General features: G+C 32.3%; 1 protein-coding gene across 8 annotated transcripts in view; it reads left to right on the top strand.

Moving 5' to 3' along the window:
• The window catches only part of LOC143233924 (tyrosine-protein phosphatase non-receptor type 3-like), a 66775-nt gene extending 45325 nt beyond the window's left edge, over window positions 1-21450 (top strand). For 2 of the 8 annotated variants that reach the window (XM_076470813.1, XM_076470814.1), the window contains exons 7-11: window positions 2929-2996; window positions 3266-3349; window positions 5456-5647; window positions 7492-7640; window positions 14706-18663. In XM_076470813.1, coding sequence (XP_076326928.1) covers window positions 2929-2996; window positions 3266-3349; window positions 5456-5647; window positions 7492-7640; window positions 14706-14880 — 668 coding nt within the window. In that variant the 3' untranslated portion in view covers window positions 14881-18663. Of the gene's footprint in view, window positions 1-2928; window positions 2997-3265; window positions 3350-5455; window positions 5648-7491; window positions 7641-8708; window positions 12507-14705; window positions 18664-18683; window positions 18730-20156 lie in introns of those variants that run through there. The other 6 variants (XM_076470818.1, XM_076470820.1, XM_076470815.1 and 3 more) reach the window with 6 other exon arrangements.
• The last annotated feature ends 870 nt before the right edge of the window (window positions 21451-22320 follow it).

Raw genomic sequence — 22320 nt, 5'->3', positions numbered from 1 at the left:
GCTTTTATTCGTTTGTTTTCTTGTTCCTTCTCCGCTACTAATGTTAGACAGAATGTTTAAATGGGTTAACGCAATGTATTCAGATAAAAAGAGAGCTACTTTGTTTTAAAAATATATTTTAGGAAGTAAATAGCATATGAAATAAAAATCTATTGTTTTAAAATCTTTAAACATAAAAAGTAAATTATTGCAATTTCTCTAATAGGACTCATAAATATAAGAACATATACGTTTACATCTACAAAATATTTAGAGGCATGGTAGTAAGTCTAGTCAAGACATTAGATAAAAGACTTGAGAGAAAGTTACTGTTCCTTACAAACAGGTACAGACCTCAGGATAAATATGGGGTACTGACTTGGCTCTTCATAGTTCTGAGACGCTACTGTTAAGTCTTTAAACATATGTAGACAACCTTAAGTTACTTTAAAATAAGCAATTTCACACCTGTTTTAATGAAGATAAATGAACCATTAACAAGTTGTATAATTATTGTTTCTGTCCTTGTCTGAAAGTAGAACATAATGTAACAAAACGAAATGTTACAAAATATAAAAAGTAGATATTGATTTGAATTAATAGATTCAGCTCGTTTGACACTTGTATCGTGTTAGTAATTCAACAAAATACAGTGTTTCATACTTACTAATACACAATAAATCACGAAGTTACTGAGGTCATAAATTCGATCTAAATTAAAACAAAGAATGACTTTAACGTTTAGAAGTCGAAAGAAAATCTAAGTTCAAAGGATGATCTAGTGAAGAAAGATTAAATATTTTAATTTGGTTGTCTGGAATCTCACTTTAATTCTTAATTTTTATTTTTAAACTGTCTAAAATTAAGTGATATATGACATACGTTAATAGGGAAAGAGTGAAAGGTGGTGTGTAGATGTATGTATATATATGTGTTTGTCTGCATGTATGTGCAACATCATACAACATTTTTTATTAAAATCAAGTTTTGTATCTCAGAACGGATGGGTATGGGTATCAACACTTTTATTGATAAGCAGAGAAAAGCGAGAAGATGACCTACGAAGGTCGAAACGTTGTTCTCTGCTTATCAATAAATGTGTTAATACCCATAACAGCCATTCTGAGATACATTTTTATTTCAAGTGAGTTTCTCGTCATCACGAATTAAGTGTTGTGTTATTCAATGGTTTTTAATACTTATATATTTATTCCATACATTTCATGTTCAAAAACAGCCAAGCTAGAATAAAAGGATCAGCCACATAAAGACGTCATACTAAATAAAAAAGAACTAAGTTATATAAAAGGCAAACTCTATAAATATTTAATATAAATGTGGGAAAGTTAGTCAAGAACAAATAACTGAAACTTCATATTTTGTTGACAACTGTAACAAATGACAGTTCGAAATGTTCCCTAATTTTTATTTAACTTACCTATTTTTACACTACGTCTTTGTGAAATTCACTCTTTTGTGTAACAACTGAGCTGTTTTTTTTAGATCACATCATTATATGACTAACCTTTTTACTGTTACTTAAGTGTGCATGAAAATATAAAATATTTTAATACTGTAATGAAATACTAACATTAGTCACATGCCAGCTACCAGCAACACTTCTTTTGACATCTTCCATTCCTTATGTATTTTGGATGACATTTGTGAACATTTTGTTTGTTTTTTGAGTCGTAACTTCAGGTGTATTTTTTGTTATAGTTGCAAGGGAGTTTTCTACTTTAGTTGCAATGGAATATTATGTTCCTTGGAAACTTTCTCTTATAAGCTGCTTATCTTTCTTCCTTTTGTGTGCGAATGATTACTAGTCGTGAAGACTCTTACTTTCTCTCGTCTTGTTGTAAAGATACGGTTAACACTACAGAATCCTCTTTCTTTTATTTTTTTTCCAAAAGCTAAAATTTCGTATTTTGCTTATTTTTATAAGTGCGAACTGTGAGAAATTCACGTTATAATGGTTTGTAATAAAGTACTCCAGAAAGAGACACTTTTTCACGTCATCTGCGAATCATCAAACACCAACTTCAGTCGAATTACTACAAAATGGTTCTTAACCTATGCAGTCGATGGTCAAGAGCAAAGGGACTGGATGTCCAAATTATTACTCTCTTTAGTTAACAACTTTTTATGTACATGTGCTTGTTGTTAGTACAAAGTTATTTAAAATGAAACATTTATCAAAACTCACATTAAGCCCTAAACTATGGTTATTAAAGAGAACAAAGCAAAAATTTAATTTAAACATAAAAGTACTGCGTGTGTAAACTTTATTGTAAAACCAGAAACATAAAAAAAACATTTAGAACAAAAAATTTAGGTAATTTTCATGGTTACACTAACAATATAAAACTATAACTCTTAGCTAAGATAAATGCTAAAATTTTCTGATATATATATATATACATAACTCTTTTTACACTTTTTATTGAGATATTTAACAAAATAACTATTTTCTGTGACTTACGAAGGACTTTTACAATAAATATGAATTTGTTTTATATATTAAGAATCCTTTAAATGTTACAACTATAGCTTTCGCGCTTACTTTAATTTTAATCAGTTTCATACTTTTTATTTCTGTATTTATCACTAATTATTCTTATTTAGTTCTGACACGTTTTGAAGAATTGTTTACCTTTTGAAAGTGATTAAGCTAAATAATTTTGTAGTTTTGTGTTATGTAATATAATATTATGTACAAATAATACAGCAAACCGTATTTTGACAAACAAGTTAATTTTATATATTTATAATAAGGATTTTGACAATTCATTATTAAAAACAATCATATCAAATATAAGAAACGTACAACATATTTATTTTTAAAATATATTGAACTAATTAAACATGTTGGTCAACGTCCTTTTGTTAAAAAATTGGGTTTCTAATGCATTTTATTAACTTTGATGTATTTTCTCTAAATGAATCTAGATGACACAACGAGAGTTGTGCTAGAAGATTGTCTCACAGGAGACTACATAAACGCTAGTAATATAAATGTACGTATATTGTTTTCTTGTAGATTTGTAAGCACTGTTTGTGAGGCTGTTAAACGACATAATTTATCGGAAAGAGTTACTTGTTTTACAGATTTTTGTAAAAGAAAAATCTATAGTTAGTGAGAAATATAGATGTTTAATTTTATTTTAGAAATATTGTCAATTTTTATACGTGAATAGATCCAAAAGCTAAACTCACTAAATATTTAAAATTAGTGTTTTTAAACTTCTAAGTTTATTACTTTTATGTGTATCAATGTTTTTAACAGATGGTGATACCAACCTTAAACATTGTAAACAGATATATTGCCACACAAGGACCTTTATCAACCACATGCATTGAATTCTGGCAAGTGAGTTCGTAGCATAAGCCATTTTACAGGATTTCAAAGTATTTACTTTTATTTATTTCAACACTCGTTACTTGTATTGCTTTGTATAATAAATTTTCTTTCAGATCTGAGAACAACTTCATTATTACCTTATACGTCATGCTACTACGTCGTAACTCAAAACTTAAAACAGCTTATGTTATACATTTTTTCTGTTTATGTTTTCTAAATACGTAAACCAAATTGTTTAAGATGGCAAAACACGAAAACAGGTTAGAATATTTTATGTTTGTTCAGTCATGCTGAACATTATTTTTGCAACTTATATTACGAACAATGAATTACAAAAATAATAATAACAATGTGTTCGTTTGCACGTACATTTTTTTTTATTAACATCCACACTGATACCAGTAATCTTAAGAACACTTCAAAAATTAAATTACAAGTTGAATAAAACATTTCATGCGATGAATAACAATTAAATCACATGTTTGATTGCACACAACGGAGGAATTGGCAGAATCATTGCCCAAGAACCGAGATCAGTGTTAATATTAATGTACTAAAACTAATTTTATATATGCAGATAAGATTATTATAAAAAGTAATTCAAGCATTTCTAAGAACATATAACAGTTTCTTAGCAACACTACACCTAATATATCCAGTGCTGTACAGACCTTTCGCTCAACGCCAGAGTTCATCAGGTCGATTGAGGCACGACAGTTTGTTTTTAGAGCAAAGCTATCTACTATGTTCACCACGGAGAATTGAACCCTGGATTTTAAGGTTCTAAATCTCCAGCTACACCAACGACTAACAAAGTTAAGAAGATTCTTAAATTTTGTATTGAAATTATATTAAAGAGTTTAGTTTTAACAACTGATATTATAGTACTGATATTTTTATTGCTATGACTATTTTTGTTACTGAATAGATAATAGTTTGTCCTGATCATTCATTATATTCAAGTCTAAGTGAACATAAAATTTACTTAATACAAAATTAACTTATCTTAATTCTAAGTAAACATGCAATATAATTAAATGTCATATTCTATTTTAAACGAGGTTATCAAGAATGAAAAATAATTCAATGTTTGCTGAAAACTAATTTAAAGCGATTTCCAAAGACACTTTAGTTTTAGAGTTTTCTCATTCCGTCAGAAGGTTACTATAATCATCACACGTTAAGGGTATCTTTTAACTAAATTTAAGTTACTTATTTCTTGGGATTTACAGTAAACAATGGTTTTATAACGCCAATTGAATCGGGGTTTTCAATTTTTAAAAAATCGACTGATATTCACAGTAAACTTCTTGGACTCTAACACATGAAATACCCCAAATCAGTTTTGACCAAAAGGCGCTATTTACAGCACGTTTGACAGATTTGGTCAATACTGACATTAGTTTTTTGGTAAGAATTCATCAAGGCACTGCTCGCAGAAATTTTGACAGAAATGATAAAAACTGGCATCATGTATTAGGCTCATGAAGTACCCTAAATAGGCTGTAGCATAAAAAATGCTGTTGGCAGAACATATGACAGACGTAATCAAAATTGGCATCAGTTTCATATTTGTCTCGATTTCACTAAGTTAAAAAAAAGTTACAAATTTGTAATTATGCTCACAAGTCTGTTTTACTGCCTGTTAATTCACTGAAAGGTTGGAGTTACAAATGCTTTCTAGGTAACGTAAAGCATCTCAGAACGGCTGGAATGGGTATTTTATAGGTCTTAATACCCATTCCAGTTGTTCTGAGGTACATATTTACTTCAAGTGGGTTTCTCGTCATCAAGAATCTCAGAACATTAGTTAACGACGTGATTATGTTTATTTTGTTTCTCTTAAATACACAAGAAAATTACGAGCTTTACATGATTTGTTCTACGATATTTGTAGATTGTAGGAAGTAAGAAAACTAATTTATTAATTAATAACCTGTGTGATTTTCATTAGAGTAAGACTAAGAATGTTTTTAATCACATATTATTGTTATCAGTTTTATTGTGATATATAGACCATCCCAATTACATTAGCCCTGATTCTATTAACCGTAAAAATAGATTTTATGACCCTACGGTGGAAAACAGGCAAACAATCGCACCTTGTCTTTTCAGATGGTGTGGGAACAGAAATCGAAGTTAGTTGTTATGGTTACAACCTTGTTAGAACGTGGTCGAACAAAATGTCACAAGTATTGGCCGGATAAAAATAAAACGGAAACATTTGGTCATTTAGAGATCACATGTACAGTTGAAATAGAAACTCCGTGCCTTGTTCATCGGGAATTTCGTCTAAAACATAAGCAGGTAAGACTACATCATGTCATATTCACTGAAATGTTTTTTCAAATGTTCACACAACAACACAACTTTGCTACTTTACTCATACTCTAGCTACTCATGGTGTCACGTGAACGTTTTCTTAAGTAAAATTGTTGTAAAGCAGAACACACTGTATAATGGTGGACAGTTATTTGTTCCACTAGAGGAAGGGCAGTTGCTGTTAAATGAAATAAAGTTACCGATTAATACTAGCACATTGTGTTTCTTATACATATGTAGTGTTAAATAAAAGTTGATCAAAAACTGGAAGTCTACTCTTTGTATATTTTTCACCAAATAAACAGAATTGTGTTTCGAGTGGTTAGGGATGTGTATAAAATTGTATTTAATCACAGAAACTGTTGAAGAACTAACAAAAATATTGGAGAATCAAGAACATTTTCAACAAAAGAAATCCTGTGTTGCCTGTCAATTTTAAAACCTCAAGTATTTTAAAATCTTTATAATTATAATATTGTTAATAGTTTTTATTTAGAAAAGGTGAAATAAGTTTTAGATGGAAGCACTCTGAGAACAGAGTTGAAACGTAACTGGTAGAAACTATTAGCGATACCCCTGTTCTCTACTAACGGGATAACATTTGGGTAAATTTATGAAGACTTTATTTATGCGCTGAATGTTTTATTTCAAATTCAGTGATATATTTGTTCAAGTTAGGGCTTATAAAATATGTTTAAATTTAAAGCATAAACAAAGAAAATAAATATACGATTCTGTTATTATTAGTGTTACTTTGGAAACCGGTAACAAAAACGCTAATATATCTTTCAAATATAATAATTTATAAAACTATATTTTATTAACAATTTTCTAAGCTTTGCAGCACATAAATATGTCTAAGAGTGTGTAGAGGAAATTCAAATACGATAAGCACTAGAATTTATTTGTTTAGTCACATATAGATAAATATTAAAATTAGTTGAAATACAACAATGTGGACTGTATCCTTAGCACAGAGAAATGAAAGATAATATGTTATTGATACGTAAACTTGGCCTATGTTACGAGTGTTACAGCTATTCTATGTAGCGGACATTCAGTACATTTTTTCGGACTGACAAATGATTCGTAGACTTGCTTATAATTTATAACAAAACAATTACTACAGAAATAAATAACAAAACAGTTACTACAAAAATAAATAACAAAACAATTACTACAGAAATAAAAACAGTTGAATTATTACCAGTACTTGTACAAATTTTACTTGGTCAAATATGAAAATATTCTTAATTTCCATTTCTTCCCAATTAACTAATAATTTTCTCCAACAAAGTCACGATTCAGGAACAGGCTAACATGTGTTGGCTACTAAATCAAAGCAAAGTTATTTGAACTTTTATTACAAAACTTTCTGAACTGAAAGCTTAAAAATCACAACATTTGACTAATTAGTTTTGCACCAATTTTAGGAAGATGATTTAACAGACAGACTTTTCATTCTTCTTCGGCAATTTCGTGTATTATGCACTGTTTAAAAACTTATTTATTTAGCATATCGTTAAATACTATTTACCTACCTTGGGCCTGTCTGAAGTTCTCATTTCTCTGATTGAGTAAAAAGTTTAATATTTTATTCACGAATTATATAAAACAATGACGATTCGTGACCATACCTTTCAGAAGAAATTATAATATTTTATTCCAAACATTAACACAAATAACACAATAAGATATAACACAAATCTTTGTGTTATAAGACCAAACTTAAAACTTTTCACACGAAATCTTACAAAATGCAATACATCATGCTATTGCATAACAGTATTGAATTCTAATAATGTCTCTGTCCTCTCTTCCGTTTCTAGACAAATACAGAAACAAATGTTAATCAGATGCAGTACATAGCGTGGCCTGATCACGGCGTTCCTATTGATGCCAGCGATTTTCTCAGTTTTGTTTGGAAGGTTCGAGAATATCGTGACGTAGTAAACGTTCCAACAATCGTTCATTGTAGGTTAGTAGTTCTTCTATCACTCTGGATCAAATAGTAGCAGCCAGTAAATTATTTGATATATAAACAATACCAAATCAATTTATTTTTCAAATTAATATTTCAATTAATTGACCTTAATATCTCACACGAAAATCTCCTACTTGCTAATTTTATGTTGAACAATTTTTTTTTTTTTAGATGTTTTGTAATACGGATTTCATTATTAATTTAGTATAACACCATTTAAAGCGAGTAGACTTAAAAAAGGCCTGGTATGGCCAAACGCGTAAGGCGTGCGACTCGTAATCCGAGGGTCGCGGGTTCGCGCCCGCGTCGCGCCAAACATGCTCGCCCTCCCAGCCGTGGGGGCGTTATAATGTGACGGGCAATCCCACTATTCGTTGGTAAAAGAGTAGCTCAAGAGTTGGCGGTGGGTGGTGATGACTAGCTACCTTCCCTCTAGTCTTACACTGCTAAATTAGGGTCGGCTCGGTGCAGTGGGCTAACAACCTACTCACTTAAATACTTGTTGAAGAATCCGCAAGCGATTGCGGCCCTATGTTCCTAGATGGAATCTAATGGTGATAACTAACTAACTAACTAAGACTTAAAAAATAGTGAGTAATGCATAGTAAGTATAGTAGTTGAATGAGTTATGGCTCTTATTTACTTTGAATGTAAAGCTAGGATCGATTGTTTGGTCGCTGTTTATCGTGCATAATTCAATAAACACTTTGTTACACCACCCATCTGTAGATGTCATATACAAAAAGACAGCGTAACAAAAGTTCAAAAATGAGCATTATAATACGTGCATGATGTAAATGTTGTTATTTTACTATAACAAGTTTGTACTAATTTAATAATAAGCATTGCTCAAGGAAACTAGTTACTCACTAAGGGTGGAGATAAAATACGTTACAAGTACTTTGACAGTAACATATTTTTAGGTGTTAGAAAACTTTCGTTTAATATAAATGTAGCGGACAAGTTTCTTGGCTATTATAGAACGAAAATCAAAATATATATCTGGATCATCCTTTAAATCAAATTAGCATGATTGTTTGTTTCTTTGTTTGTTTGTTTCAGTTTATTCGCAAAGCAACACGAGAGCTATCTGCGCTGGCCATCCATAATTTAGGAGTGTAAGACTAGACAGAAAACAGCTATTCATCACCACCCACTGCCAGCTCCTTGGATACTCTTTTTTACTAACAACCAGTGAGATTGATCGTAACATTATAACGCTACTACGGCTAAAAGTGATTCAAACTTCCTCGACCCTCATATTATTAGTCGAGCGTCCTAACCACCAAGCTACAAGCTAGCAGGAAATACTCGTGTTATTGGGTTCATGAATTACTAAGGTTCTAGTATATCGACCAAACTTTATTATACCCAGTTATGTTTTTAGTTACCTAAAGAAGGCATGTGCCTAAAAAATCTGGTTAGATCACTCGTTCATTGTGCCTGAGTACTTGAGCCAAGTTTGCTCAGGCTAACTTGTGAAGGGAGGTATTAAAAGAGTTTCAAACATGGCGCTTTCAAGATCCCTAGAGGATCACGAATGCAACACTCGTGAAAATTTTGGGCTCACCGATCTAGGTCTCTATCACGAGTGCATTTTAATTCCCCTTTGTGCAGAAATTATACTATATGGATAAGGGCATCCTCTAGTCGCCTGACTCTTCTTGCAAAATGCTTTGATAAAGAATATAGCAAACTCTGTTACAAAAAATAAGTGTGATTGTTTCACAGTTTTACATATTTGTTCCAGTTTCCGGAAATGAAAATTAATAATGAAATATTAGTATAAAGTGGTTTCAAAAAGTACTAAAAAGTTTCTTTTTGTTTGAGGAATTTCGCTCAAAGATAATCGTAAGCTGTTAGCACTAGCCTTCCCTAATTTAGTATTGATATACTAGAGGAAATGTAACTAGTCAACACCATCCACTGCAAACTCTTATACTATTCGTTTACTAACGAAAAGTAGGATTGACCTCACATCATAGCTCCCACGGCTGAAATAACGAACATTCATTTTGACTGGAATTCGAACCCAGAAATGGCAGTTTGTGAGTCGAAAGCCCTAATCACCAGGCCATGCCATGTCCACTCCCTAAGGTGTTATATATGGAAAGAACAAAGTTAAAAATGTTTAAAATAATTGGACATTTAGGTTATAGCGTATATGTTTGAAATATAAAAGGAACGTCTTAAATCGTGAAAAAAATATTTAAAAATAATATGTATTTTAAATCTAACCCCAAAAATTTTGGAAATCATAGAGGCTAACATTCGGGGTCGAATGCAACATGTGTCCACTACGTAATCTCAAAATGGCTAATTGTGACATAAGAAAATTTCTAAAAAATGAAGAAAATTCAAAACAATCTATATCACTGCCTGTCAAAAACTTTAAAATTATGCTTTTTTTGTGGCATGTCGACCTGCTGCTATAGTTGCTACAAAATGTGTAGGTTCACCATTTTGGTTTGTTAATGTGTAGGATTTGCAGAAATGTACCTTTGTACTAAACCCCATGTAAAGTTGTCAAACTACGGCCGAGTAACTAACCGAAACTCCTAAAATTATGCTTTTTTGTGAGCTCCGACCACTTTAAAAAGACCTCAATTAGGCTAATAAAACATTTTAAGCCAATGTGGTGGGCGCATGAAACTTTATATTTGTGCCAATTTTCATATTGATTGCTGTTGTCCAAAATATACGATTTTGGGTTGTTTAACCTTAGAATCCATAAAATCTTTAGAAAGACTTAAATGTGTTTGTGTGGTTTCTTATAGCAAAGCTGCATCGGGCTATCTGCTGTGTCCACCGAGAAGAATTGAGCCCCTAATTTTAGCATTGTGAATTCGAAAACTTAGCGCTGTCCCAGCGGGAGACAAAAGCCTAAATTAAAAGAAAATACTTCTCTGGGCATGTTGGACCACGGTATATTGTTATCAAGTTATAAATAAATTCGCTGAGAAATGAAGGATTGGCGATCAAATGAAAAGTGCTTGAAAGAAGAAGAAGAAAGTATGTGGAGATACTCTAATATTTAAAAAGTAAATGTACTAATATTGTTTTACTTGGAAATAAGGGGATTCAATGACACATCATACACCTTCACTGCTTAAAGAGCGAGCATTTTCGATATTAGGATTCGAACCTGAGACTTGCGAGTCGAGCTTGTAACTACTAGGCTCTGAAAAAAACTCTTTCTAGCAAAGAGTAATTTTTATAATGTAAATTCAGTAAAATTATTCTCGTTGAACTAGTATATTGTATTTTTTTACTGTGGCAATTATCTGTTGAAATAGTTATATATTTGAATAGTTTGTTACATTGTACATAAATAATTTTTACTTTCAGTGCTCGATTTTATTTTATTTTTCATTTCTACCACTTGACTCTTTTTCAAACTTTTTGGTTGTAGTGTAAGTTGAAAGTCCATTTAATCGTCTTTATTAAGTTTAACAGCAAAATAATATTCTAATACGACCAACTAGTATATTATTTAATATAGTGAAATGTCGTTATTGCGTCCAAATCCAAACAAGCTCTAGCCAATACTTTTTAATTGTTTGTGTATTCTTTAATCCTAGTATTCTTTTTCCTTTCATTAATTGCTACTATTCGTTAAATAGATATGTTGAAGTTACCTTACGTGGTTCTGTCATTATATCTTTAACATACAGGGAAAATATACAATTTAAAGATCTGACGTAAATATGTACAAATGGACTTACATATACACACAAAAAAACAGGCATAACCAGATATTGAATAAGTACGATATTTCCAAACACTGTTTAATGTGAAGCCCTTTTAAGCCCGTTTGCTTTTGTCTTCAACTTCGAAGGTATTACGAACATATTAAATATTAAAAAGAACTACGTCTTTAAAATTCACAAAAGGAATGTAGTAAATGACACTTGGGGAAGTGTGTATGCAAAATGATCTACAAAATTCAAAACGTGATAAAGTGGTGATACAAATAAACAACTTTCTAACCGTCTGCCAGACCGTATAAAATATCCATTTGATGTTTTAAAACGCGTCTAGAAACAACTATTGTTTTGATTCTTCTCAGATGAACGTACTCATCAGAAAATACTACATTAATAGACGAAAAATAAAATAAGACATGCTTATTAAAAAAAACATAATCCTATTCTTAAGATATGTAAAGGTGTTTATTTATATCTAGTTTAATCATTCCTTCTATCTACTATAAGCCCAGCATGGTCAGGTGGTTAAGGCGTTCGACTCGTAATCTGAGGGTCGCAGGTTCGAATTCCCGTCACATCAAACATTCTCGCCCTTTCAGCCGTGGGAATGTTATAATGTGATGGTCAATCCCACTGTTTGTTGGTAAAATAGTAGCTCAAGAGCTGCCTTCCCTCTAGTGTTACACTGCTAAATTAGTGACAGCTAGCCCACATAGTCCTCGTGTAGCTCTGCCCAAAATTCAAACCTTATGTAACTTTGTGCGACATTAAAAAACAAACAAGTCTCTCTAGTAAGTCCCCCGCTAGTACAGCGGTAAGTCTACGGATTTACAACGCTAAAATCGGGGTTTCGATTCCTCTCGGTGAACTCAGCAGATAGCCCGAGGTAGCTTTGCTAAATGAAAACATACACACACACTCTCTAGTACATAGAACGAATTTCTGTACTTACTCCCGGGCCTAAGAGCTTTATTTATTGACAGCTCATAGATAAATTACTTTGAAGTTTTCAACAACTTGTAGATTACATTTGTTATAGATTTTAATGTAATTTTTTTTTGCTAAAATTAAATTATGTTGACCTTAGTTCTTAGATTGCCATGTAAACCTAGTGAAACTTTGTGGATAAAATAAACAAGATTTATATATTGTTGCCAAGTGCAGCTATATTCTGATAGTAAAACATTCAGAAGCTAAGTGTGTGTGAAAATGGTGTTCTTTGTAAAATTAAATACAAGAACTGAGAAATTGTTTTAAGGATAAAATCGCCCTCTTCACATACATGATGAAACAAATTATAAAAATTAAAGTACAAAATGAAATTAATTTAAAATTTAGGGTTCATAAAACATTTTGTATAAGCATGAACAAATGAAAGGAAAATAGAAAATGCACTCAATACGTAAAGCTTCATAGAAGTTTCATTGAAAAGTAAATGTATATATCAGTAGATTAACATGAACAATTATATTTAATTACCTATGCTCATTACTAAATATATTCTTAGTTTTAAGTTAATAGGGTGGTTTACTTCTATCAAAAGTGAATAATGATTAGATTACTTCTAGGCCCGGCATGGCCAAGCGTGTTAAGGCGTGCGACTCGTAATCTGAGTGTCGTGGGGTCGTATCCCCGTCGCGCCAAACAGGCTCGCCCCTTTCAGCCATGGGGGCGATATAATGTGACAGTCAATCCCACTATTTGTTTGTAAAAGAGTAGCCCAAGAGTTGGCGGTGGATGGTAAAGAGAAAAATAGGTCTTTTCCATTTACTTTAGGCATAAGCAATTGAGAAATGACACTTTCTGCCCAGAAACAAGAAAAATTAAACTTTTGTGTGTTTTGAATTTCTCGCAAAGCTACACGAGGGATATTAGCCGTCCCTAATTTAGCAATGTAAGACTATAGGAAAGACAGCTAGTAATCACCATCCACCGCCAACTCTTGGGCTACTCCTTTACCAACGAATAGTGGGATTGACCGTCACATTATAACGCCCCCACGGCTCAAAGAGCGAGCATGTTTTGTGCGACGGGGATTCAAACCCGCGACCCTCAGTTTACGAGTCGAACACCTTAACCCACCTGGCCATGCCGGGCCGGAAAAACATTTTTGTTACATAGTGTTATAAGAATGTTGAATATACCATAAAAAGCAAAATTTTAAGATTTTTTTGACAATTCCTTCAACTCATTTTGGTCAATTTACATAAGATTTACCTCAAAGATAATACGTTTTTACAAATCTTCTACGTATACATACAAAACTTTAAGATATGCCCAATTTTGAACATTATAGAGTTTAAAAGTGAAAAAAAAACAACAAAACCTAATTCTATAGGGTTTTATTGATTACTTACGCTTGTTTCGACCAATTAACATTGAAATTGGTACACAGATATTCTTTGCAGATCCCAAACAAATATACAGACAATTTTGATAGTATCTTCTTTTGTTCAATTTTTTAGCAAGGATTGTTTGTGGGTTTGTTTTTTTAATTTCGCGCAAAGTTACTCGAGGGCTATCTGCGCTAGCCATCTCTAATTTAGCATTGTAAGACTAGAGGAAAGACAGCTAATCATCGCTACCCACCGCCAACTTTTGGGCTACTCTTTTACCAACGGATAGTGGGATTGACCGTCACATTATAATGCCCGCATGGCTGAAAAGGCGAGCATGTTTGGTGCGACAAGGATGCGAACCCGCGACCCTCAGACGAGTCACACGCCTTAACCCATCTGGCCATAACGGGACTTTTTTAGCAAGGAAAGTAAGATTTGATATTTTTGTGCACTATTAATGTGTATACCAACCAACCTACACGATATCTGGCACAAAGATACCAACCTGCAGATCTCAAGTAGTGACATAAATAATTTTTGTGGCTGCATAAGTGGCTGTACTGGGATTGCATGGTGGAAGTATGGTGCATTCGATTGCGAATGTTGGCCTCTTTAATCTATCAGAATATTTGTTAGATTTTATTGTTACTTGCACTAATGATTTTAAAGACAAAATAGCAAATTATCCAAGTCTATGCATTTAAAAACACTAACGCTATTTTATCCTTTCAGATAATAATAATAAATATGTCTGAAATAGACGTAAAGGCAAAAGTGAGGGTTTAAAATTATCATGTCTGGTAACTGAAACGCACCCAAATCGAAAAGTTTATTTGTTTATAAGTGAGGAGCTGTAAAATGGTTTACGTGTGTTGAGTCTATCGCAGGAATCAGACCCTGAATTTTAGTGTTATAACCCTTATGTATCATTTGATATAAATGATAAATTTGAAATTCTCTGCAAAACAAGGATTGATGTGGAGGCGTAATCTTAAGTTTTGCCTCTATTATAGTGCAGGAATTGGAAGAACTGGAGTTCTTATATTAATGGAGACTGCAATGAGCCTTATCGAAGCCAATAAACCAGTTTATCCTTTAGAAATCGTCCAGGAGATGCGAAGACAGAGACCCATGCTGATCCAAACAACTGCAAGTTTAAAAAATATATACTATTTTACACGAGAATGAAAACGAAAAATTTGTACAAGTACATTAACTAGTCAAAGTGCTATTTTATGTAAGGGATACACCATTGTATGGTATTGGTGTTTCCATATCCCTTTAGAGTTGACTGTTATAAATTTTTCATTTAAGTAAGGTGTTACAATTTAAAATAAGCTGTGAAACATTGGTATTACCTTTAGAAATAGATTGTGGAATATAACAGGCGACGCGTTGGTGTCACACTAAGAAACAGACTGTGTAATATAAAAAACGAAACATCACTGTCATAGTAAGAAACAGACTTGTAATATAAAAAACGAAACATCAGTGTCATAGTAAGAAACAGACTGTGTAATATAAAAAACGAAACATCACTGTCATAGTAAGAAACAGACTTGTAATATAAAAAACGAAACATCAGTGTCATAGTAAGAAACAGACTGTGTAATATAAAAAACGAAACATCAGTGTCATAGTAAGAAACAGACTGTGTAATATAAAAACGAAACATCAGTGTCATAGTAAGAAACAGACTGTGTAATATAAAAAACGAAACATCAGTGTCATAGTGAGAAACAGACTGTGTAATATAAAAAAACGAAACATCAGTGTCATAGTAAGAAACAGACTGTGTAATATAAAAAAACGAAACATCAGTGTCATAGTGAGAAACAGACTATGGAATATAACATGTGAAACATTGGTGTCACACTAAGAAACAGACTGTGTAATATAAAAAACGAAACATCAGTGTCATAGTAAGAAACATACTATTGAATATAACATGTGAAACACAAGTATCATACTTAAGATCAGGTTTGTGATTAACACAGATTTTGTCATTAATTTACGTTTACACCTTTACAGCATTTATACAGCATACTAACCTGATATACTTTTATAATATATAGCATTTGTATCCCAATTATTCTCGAAGTGTATTTCTTCTCTACAAAATGTGTCTTATTTATACCTTTAAGTACAATTTAGTAATCAATAGAAGTACAACTTTAAAATATCTTATTTAAGATAATGCAACGTGTTTGTCAGCCTTTGTACTTCCTTTACAATTATTTAAAACGTTTATTTTTCGTATATTTTACGATAAGTAAAATTGTCAGTCTTATACTTTATATTTGGTAGAGTAAATATAGTTACGAATTACTGAAAGCGTTTACAGTTTAATATGTTTCCTATGATCCCTACTTTTGATCAACCTCCACTTCATTAGCCCTCTTGTTGTACTTATGTCTCCAAGATTAATTATCATATTGTTTTATCATGTTAGTATGAGTTTCACCTATTAATGCTCACCAGGGATATTAGACATTCACTGTTACTTCGTTTGATTCGACATTACGCCAGCATATGGCGCAATATGGTTACGCTTCACAAATTAAAACTGATAGTTTTTAAAACCCAAGCTGGATAAGCAAGATTCGTAAGTTGTTAAGCGGCAAATACCATAATACTAAACATTTTCTTCTTGTCTCAAAGCTCTCCTTATGAGCTCATGTCATTGAACGTAAAGCCCATGAATAGCAATATCCAACATACAGTATGTAAGTAAAATGTTATCAGTTTCTTTTCTTACTAAATATCCAGCTTTGCTTATTAGAGAAAGTTGCAATTAACGTTGTTATTAATCTTGTTGCTACATCTATTAACATTCTGGCGGATCACGAGTTTACCCATGTTTTGTACGGAGCGTCAAGTATTGATGCTGTGACAAGTCTAATGTTTGGTGATGACTAGTTATTGGTCCAGTATGACCAGTGGCTAGGGTGCTCGACTCGCAATCTGAGGGTCATGGATTCAAATCTCCGTCAAACTAAACATGCTTGCCCTTTCAACCCTGTGGACGTTATTATGTAACGGTCAGTCCCACTATTTGTAGTAACCCAAGTGTTGGCGATGGGCGATGATGACCAGCTGCTTTCCTTCTAGTCTTACACTGCTAAATTAGAGGCTGCTAGCGCGGATAGCCTTTAGAGTGAATAGAGGGTTACCACCTAGCATGAAGTTTCAACAATGAAAAAAGGTGAAACAGCTTTTCATAGAAGAGATGGTGTTCTTGTTTTTACATATTGTGTATGTAAAATTCGTAAGAATGGTTTCGACCTCACACGACTCATCTGTTTCTACCACAAAAAATAAAAATAGAATAACTGGAGAAGAAATTTTAAAAACATCAGTGTATGTGTTCTCCAATACAGGACCTACATGAAAGGTGTTGATCATGCAAATCAATACTTTTCATACAACACCATTCTAAGAAAAAAACCAGTAAAATGGACAAAATTGGTAGTACTTTATCCAATACATTGCGGCCTTTTGTATTCATATTTTATCTACAAATCCCTGAATCAATAAAAAAAATAATATATAAGCAGTTCCTCCTCTTTGTGGTAAGAGATTGAATTACTGACAAAGAGAAAGAATGCTTATCGGCACTAGAGAGATATGAAACCGGACCATCATCTGAAAATACAAGGAAAGCCTCACATAAGGATCCCTCAGGATTGCCGTCTGATGAACATGAATCAGAATTTACTACCAGAGCCTGAAGAGTTTGTACTTTCCAAAGAAATGAATCGTGGCAGTTCTGTGAGGTCTAGTCCATATACGAAAATTTTTTACAAGATAACAAACTTCAGAAATTTACTAGGTGTTTTTAAGTACGTACTCTGTAAGTTTCAAATAAATAATAAAAAGTAGAGTTGAGTTGTGAACAGGATAAAACGCGCCTGTCTCCTTTCAAACTCAACACTTTAACAAAAGGTACACAAAGACGTTCTGCACAAAACACGAGCAACTCGTGACCTGCTGCAATGTGTTTAGTATTACTAGGCAGTTGGTAACAGTTGTGGAACGGAAATGCTGTAATTCGCATTTCTTGCTGGAACCCGTATTAGGCTAATGAAGTGGAATGAATTAAAGTTATAACCAAGAGTACTGTGTTAGAGTATTTTAACTGTTATAAAACTGGCGTTTAAAACTAACATGAGTAGATTGGTTGGTTTTTGAAAATTGCGCAAAGCTACTCGAGGGCTATTTGTGCTAGCCATTCCTAATTTTGCAGCGTAAGACTAGAGAGAAGGCATCTAGTCATCACAACCCACCGCCAACTCTTGGGCTACTCTTTTACCAACAAATAGTGGGATTGACCGTCAAATTATAACGCCCCCACAGCTGGAATGGCAAGCATGTTTGGTGCGAGAGGGATTCGAACTCTCGGATTACGAGTCGAACGCCTTAACCTACATTGGCCATGCCGGGCCCCACCAACATGAGTAACTACAACAGTTTTAAAAAAATACACTATAATTGCCAGGTTATATCATAAATTATAGATGAAACGTAGCCGAATCATTCATGAGAAACAACGATAACTGAAGAAACTTATATTTAAATAAACTAATATCTTTGCTGGTTTTTTTTGGATAAAAGTAATATCATAAACCTGAGAGTCAAACGTTGAAAACTCAATTTAAAACAATTAAATAGATAATTTCAAAAACATGTTAATTTTACCTACCAAAGTGTATCATTATTAATGAGTAGTTGAGTTATATTTCATACGTTTATTTTTTAATTTAGATGGATTCAGTAATATTATAATGACTAATATATTTTAGATTAATATTGACAGCATCGTATTACTCATTACAATTTAAGGCTTAAACTTTAAAAAGCAACTGTAAGAAACAAATGATCGTTATAGATCAGATTAAGGTGATATCACCAATATTTGCATAAATAAAATGCTCAGAGGGCGCTTTTGAAACTCAAATGGTGATGATCTGAAGTTTCTCTTATTGTTACAGAGCCAATTCAGATTTGTGTGTGAAACTATCGTAAAAGTTTTTAAAGGTAAGTTGGTAAACCAATTTATATTATTTTAGAACATTTGATTGATTTGATAACAGTTAGTGTGTGTACTATAATTAAATATTTCTTATCGAAATTATTTATGTTGTCACTCATATACAAACTGTTAGTAAAATAAGTATGTAGTTCATCATTTATAATTATAGTTAATTTGTAAAATTCACCGTAGCTCAAACATGACCTTTCAGTGGCGTAACGAAAGTTTTAAATATGGAAGTTCAATCCCTGCAACTGAGAAAGCGAATATAGCCCTTTGGTCAGCTTTCTATTTAAACGTAAATAATCATCTAACGTAAACGGCTCGTTTGGATTAGCAGTAAACATGAGGATTTAAAATGATAAAATTTTGATTCGATTTTTGCGGTTAGCACAAACCAGACAACCCACTGTACCGTTTCACGTCTCAACATCAACCGGAAACAAAAAGTGCAATATTATAACCTAACATTAATATCTTCTGAACTAAATGTGCATAAAATATATAAGAACGAATTAGATTTATCACAAGAACTATATTACATACGTGTAACGTGTAACTGTTGAAAACATGATGGTTTTATATAATAAGTTGTCATATATCATTCTTTCTTTTGTTAACGATGAATTATCTGTATTGTGTCCACCGTAGGTAATCGAACACCACATTTTTGTATACAGGTCCGTGAACTTACTGCTGACACATGCAGGAAGTATTATCTATTGATTTTCAAACTAATTTACAAAAAGTAATAATTTTGACAAGTCAATATTAAATTTTCATACATATATTAGGCCTTGTATGGCCAGGTAGTCACGGGGCTCGACTCGCAATCTGAAGGTCGCGGGCTCAAATCTCCGTCGCATCAAATATGTTCGCCCTTTCAGACGTGGGGGCATTACATTGTGACGGTGAATCTCATTATCCGTTGGTAAAAGAGAAGCCCAACAATTGGCGGTGGATGATGATGACGATCTGCTCTCCCTCTCTTCTTACACTCTTAAATTAGGGACGGCTAGCGCAGATAACCCTCGTGTAGCTATGCGCGAAATTCAAAACAAAGCAAACCAATCATAAATATTACATTTTGGAAAAGCAGTGTTTCATAAATTGGGGTAGAGTCAATGGTGCAATATTCCAAAGTTTATTATTGTAATATGTTCTCCATTAATGAAAATAATAACTAATTACTGCAACACATATAACATTTTAATGCGTATTTGTACATTAGATTTCATCGCTTAACCTACTTTTTCACTCATTTAAAAAGGTGTGGGTTGCTGTAAAAAAATTTATTTAAGGGGCGTGGATGATGAAAGTTTGTAAAACGCTGCTGTGTGGTGGTTTTATTTAATAAGACTTTATCATTAAAAACACACTTTAAGAACTTAATAACTAATGCATCTTTTGTTATTATTGTTTTGGCTTTCAGATGGCACAGTAAAACCATTGGAAAAATTCAATGCGTTAGGAAAATTGCTGACATCAGGAGAAGACGATATTCAAAATACCAACTGAAAACAACAAGATTAAACAAATAAGTGTCGAATGGTAGACGAAAACGATGTTTAATCGACTGCATATCGTGACAACAGTTTTAATTGTTTGTTGTTTGATCACTTCTATGATGGTTTTACAAACTTACTAGATGTATCGTTGAACTCTTGAGTCTGTATTTTACGAGCTTTAAAAGTGGAACTTTTAAATAGTTTGAATCATTGGTCTTAGTCTTCATGGTTAAGAATTTAACAAAACCATCAGTTGAAGGTGCTAATGGAAAACTACGATATATTTCTTAAGAAGCGAATATAATTTGTAGAGGACTGTTGTCAATCATTAAATATCCTAAAACAAAGAATCGCTGATCTGGCATACTTATTTAAGTTGAACTGTTTGCTGAACGTGTTTTAGTAAAAACTAAAACCTCAAATTTTCTGTTCTTTAAGATTATGGTGAATGTTTCCTCAGTGTAATATTTTTAGCGAAGAGTTTTGATGAAATATTTCGTATTTTTATAGTTTTTTAGTAAAATACACCATCAATGCTTGAGAGCATTATTAATTATAAGCTTTAACGGCTGAATTACTCTAATGATTGCAACATTGAAAAATGTAATACTGATCACATTACTATTATTACCTGCACTTATGTAAATAATGCCTTCAATCGTGTTCTAAGAAGTTGCATATTATCCAAGGAAAATGTTATACGTGATGTCCTAAAACAAATGCAACCTTTGCCACTGAGTAACATCATCATTGAAATCAAACTAATATTACGTTTGGTTTGCACTTACCAGAGGAGTTGGATTCATGATGTGATATTCATTCTTCTAGATAATATGAAAGACAGTAATTAAGTGAACCAATCTTGTAAATTACATCGTAATTACATTGTAAATTTTTACAAGTATACTCCATCCTTGAAGTAAGAACTTCCTGTGATTGCACAATGTTAAATCTAGGGAGTAAAATCATGTTAGCAACTTGCCTGCGTCAGGTGTAACCGAGAGACGCATTTGTGTAAGGTAAGGACAATAATGAAGTATTAAATAAAGTGTTCATTTGAAACAAATTTGTTTTGAATTTCAAAAATGTCAAATTAATTTTTGTCGTTATATTGTTTTTTGTTTAGACGTCGAAAGGTGTAAATCTGTCAGAACATATCCACGTTCAATCTGTATTATTGTGATATGTAGTACCACATATCACTTGTTGAATACAAGATACATAAAAATGTATATAAAATTAATACATTTCTAGTGTAATTATTTTCTTAGAGACAACCTTTCTGTATTAGTAAATTAGTTCCTTGAAGGTTAACCGTAACAAAAAATATTGTTATACAGTCCATCAGTAAGTGCTAGTAAAGCTAAGTATTAGGCTTCGGTTGGCAGAGCACAGATAACTCATTATGAAGCTTTGCGGTTATCAAAAAACAAATAAACAAATTTTTATCTGTACATATTAGAATTAATCCTCAATAGTTATGTTGATTTTTATATATCCATATATGATGGAAACAGGACGTTAAAGAAACATCTGATTGTTGTTGATGATATTTTAAACCAACTTTTCTGTATAGATAAATCACTTTATAAGTAAATTATTATAAAATAACGAAGATAATTTTTCACACTTATAAATATATATACACACACATTAATATTAACCACTCAACGTTATGATGATTTCCACATTTAATGGAAACAGAACATAGATGTAGGATCTCCTTATTTTTGGTGAAATATTTTTAGACAAGTTTGTAACCAAATAAACGTTACACGTGAAAGACAGACAGGTAAAACTAGCGTATAGATTACATTAAGATAAAGGGAAAATGTTTTTACTAAGAGAAATATCTGAAGAAGTAGGAACCACTGAGCACTTAAGCTATATCGTTTATCAGATTAAGTTGATACATACAAGCCTCAGACGATGAATAAATTTAAAAATTGAGAGCGGATACGGTGCTAAACTCATTCCATGACGTTCGAAAATAAAGCTAGCATTTACCAACTGCACCCAACTGAATTGCTCTAATGAAACAGGAGTGCATAAGTAAATTTATTATAGGTTACTAAGATTTTATCACTG

Source organism: Tachypleus tridentatus, chromosome 12, assembly GCF_004210375.1.
Source record: "Tachypleus tridentatus isolate NWPU-2018 chromosome 12, ASM421037v1, whole genome shotgun sequence".
Taxonomy (NCBI): Eukaryota; Metazoa; Arthropoda; class Merostomata; order Xiphosura; family Limulidae; genus Tachypleus; species Tachypleus tridentatus.
This window is presented reverse-complemented; position numbering and strand designations above follow the sequence as displayed.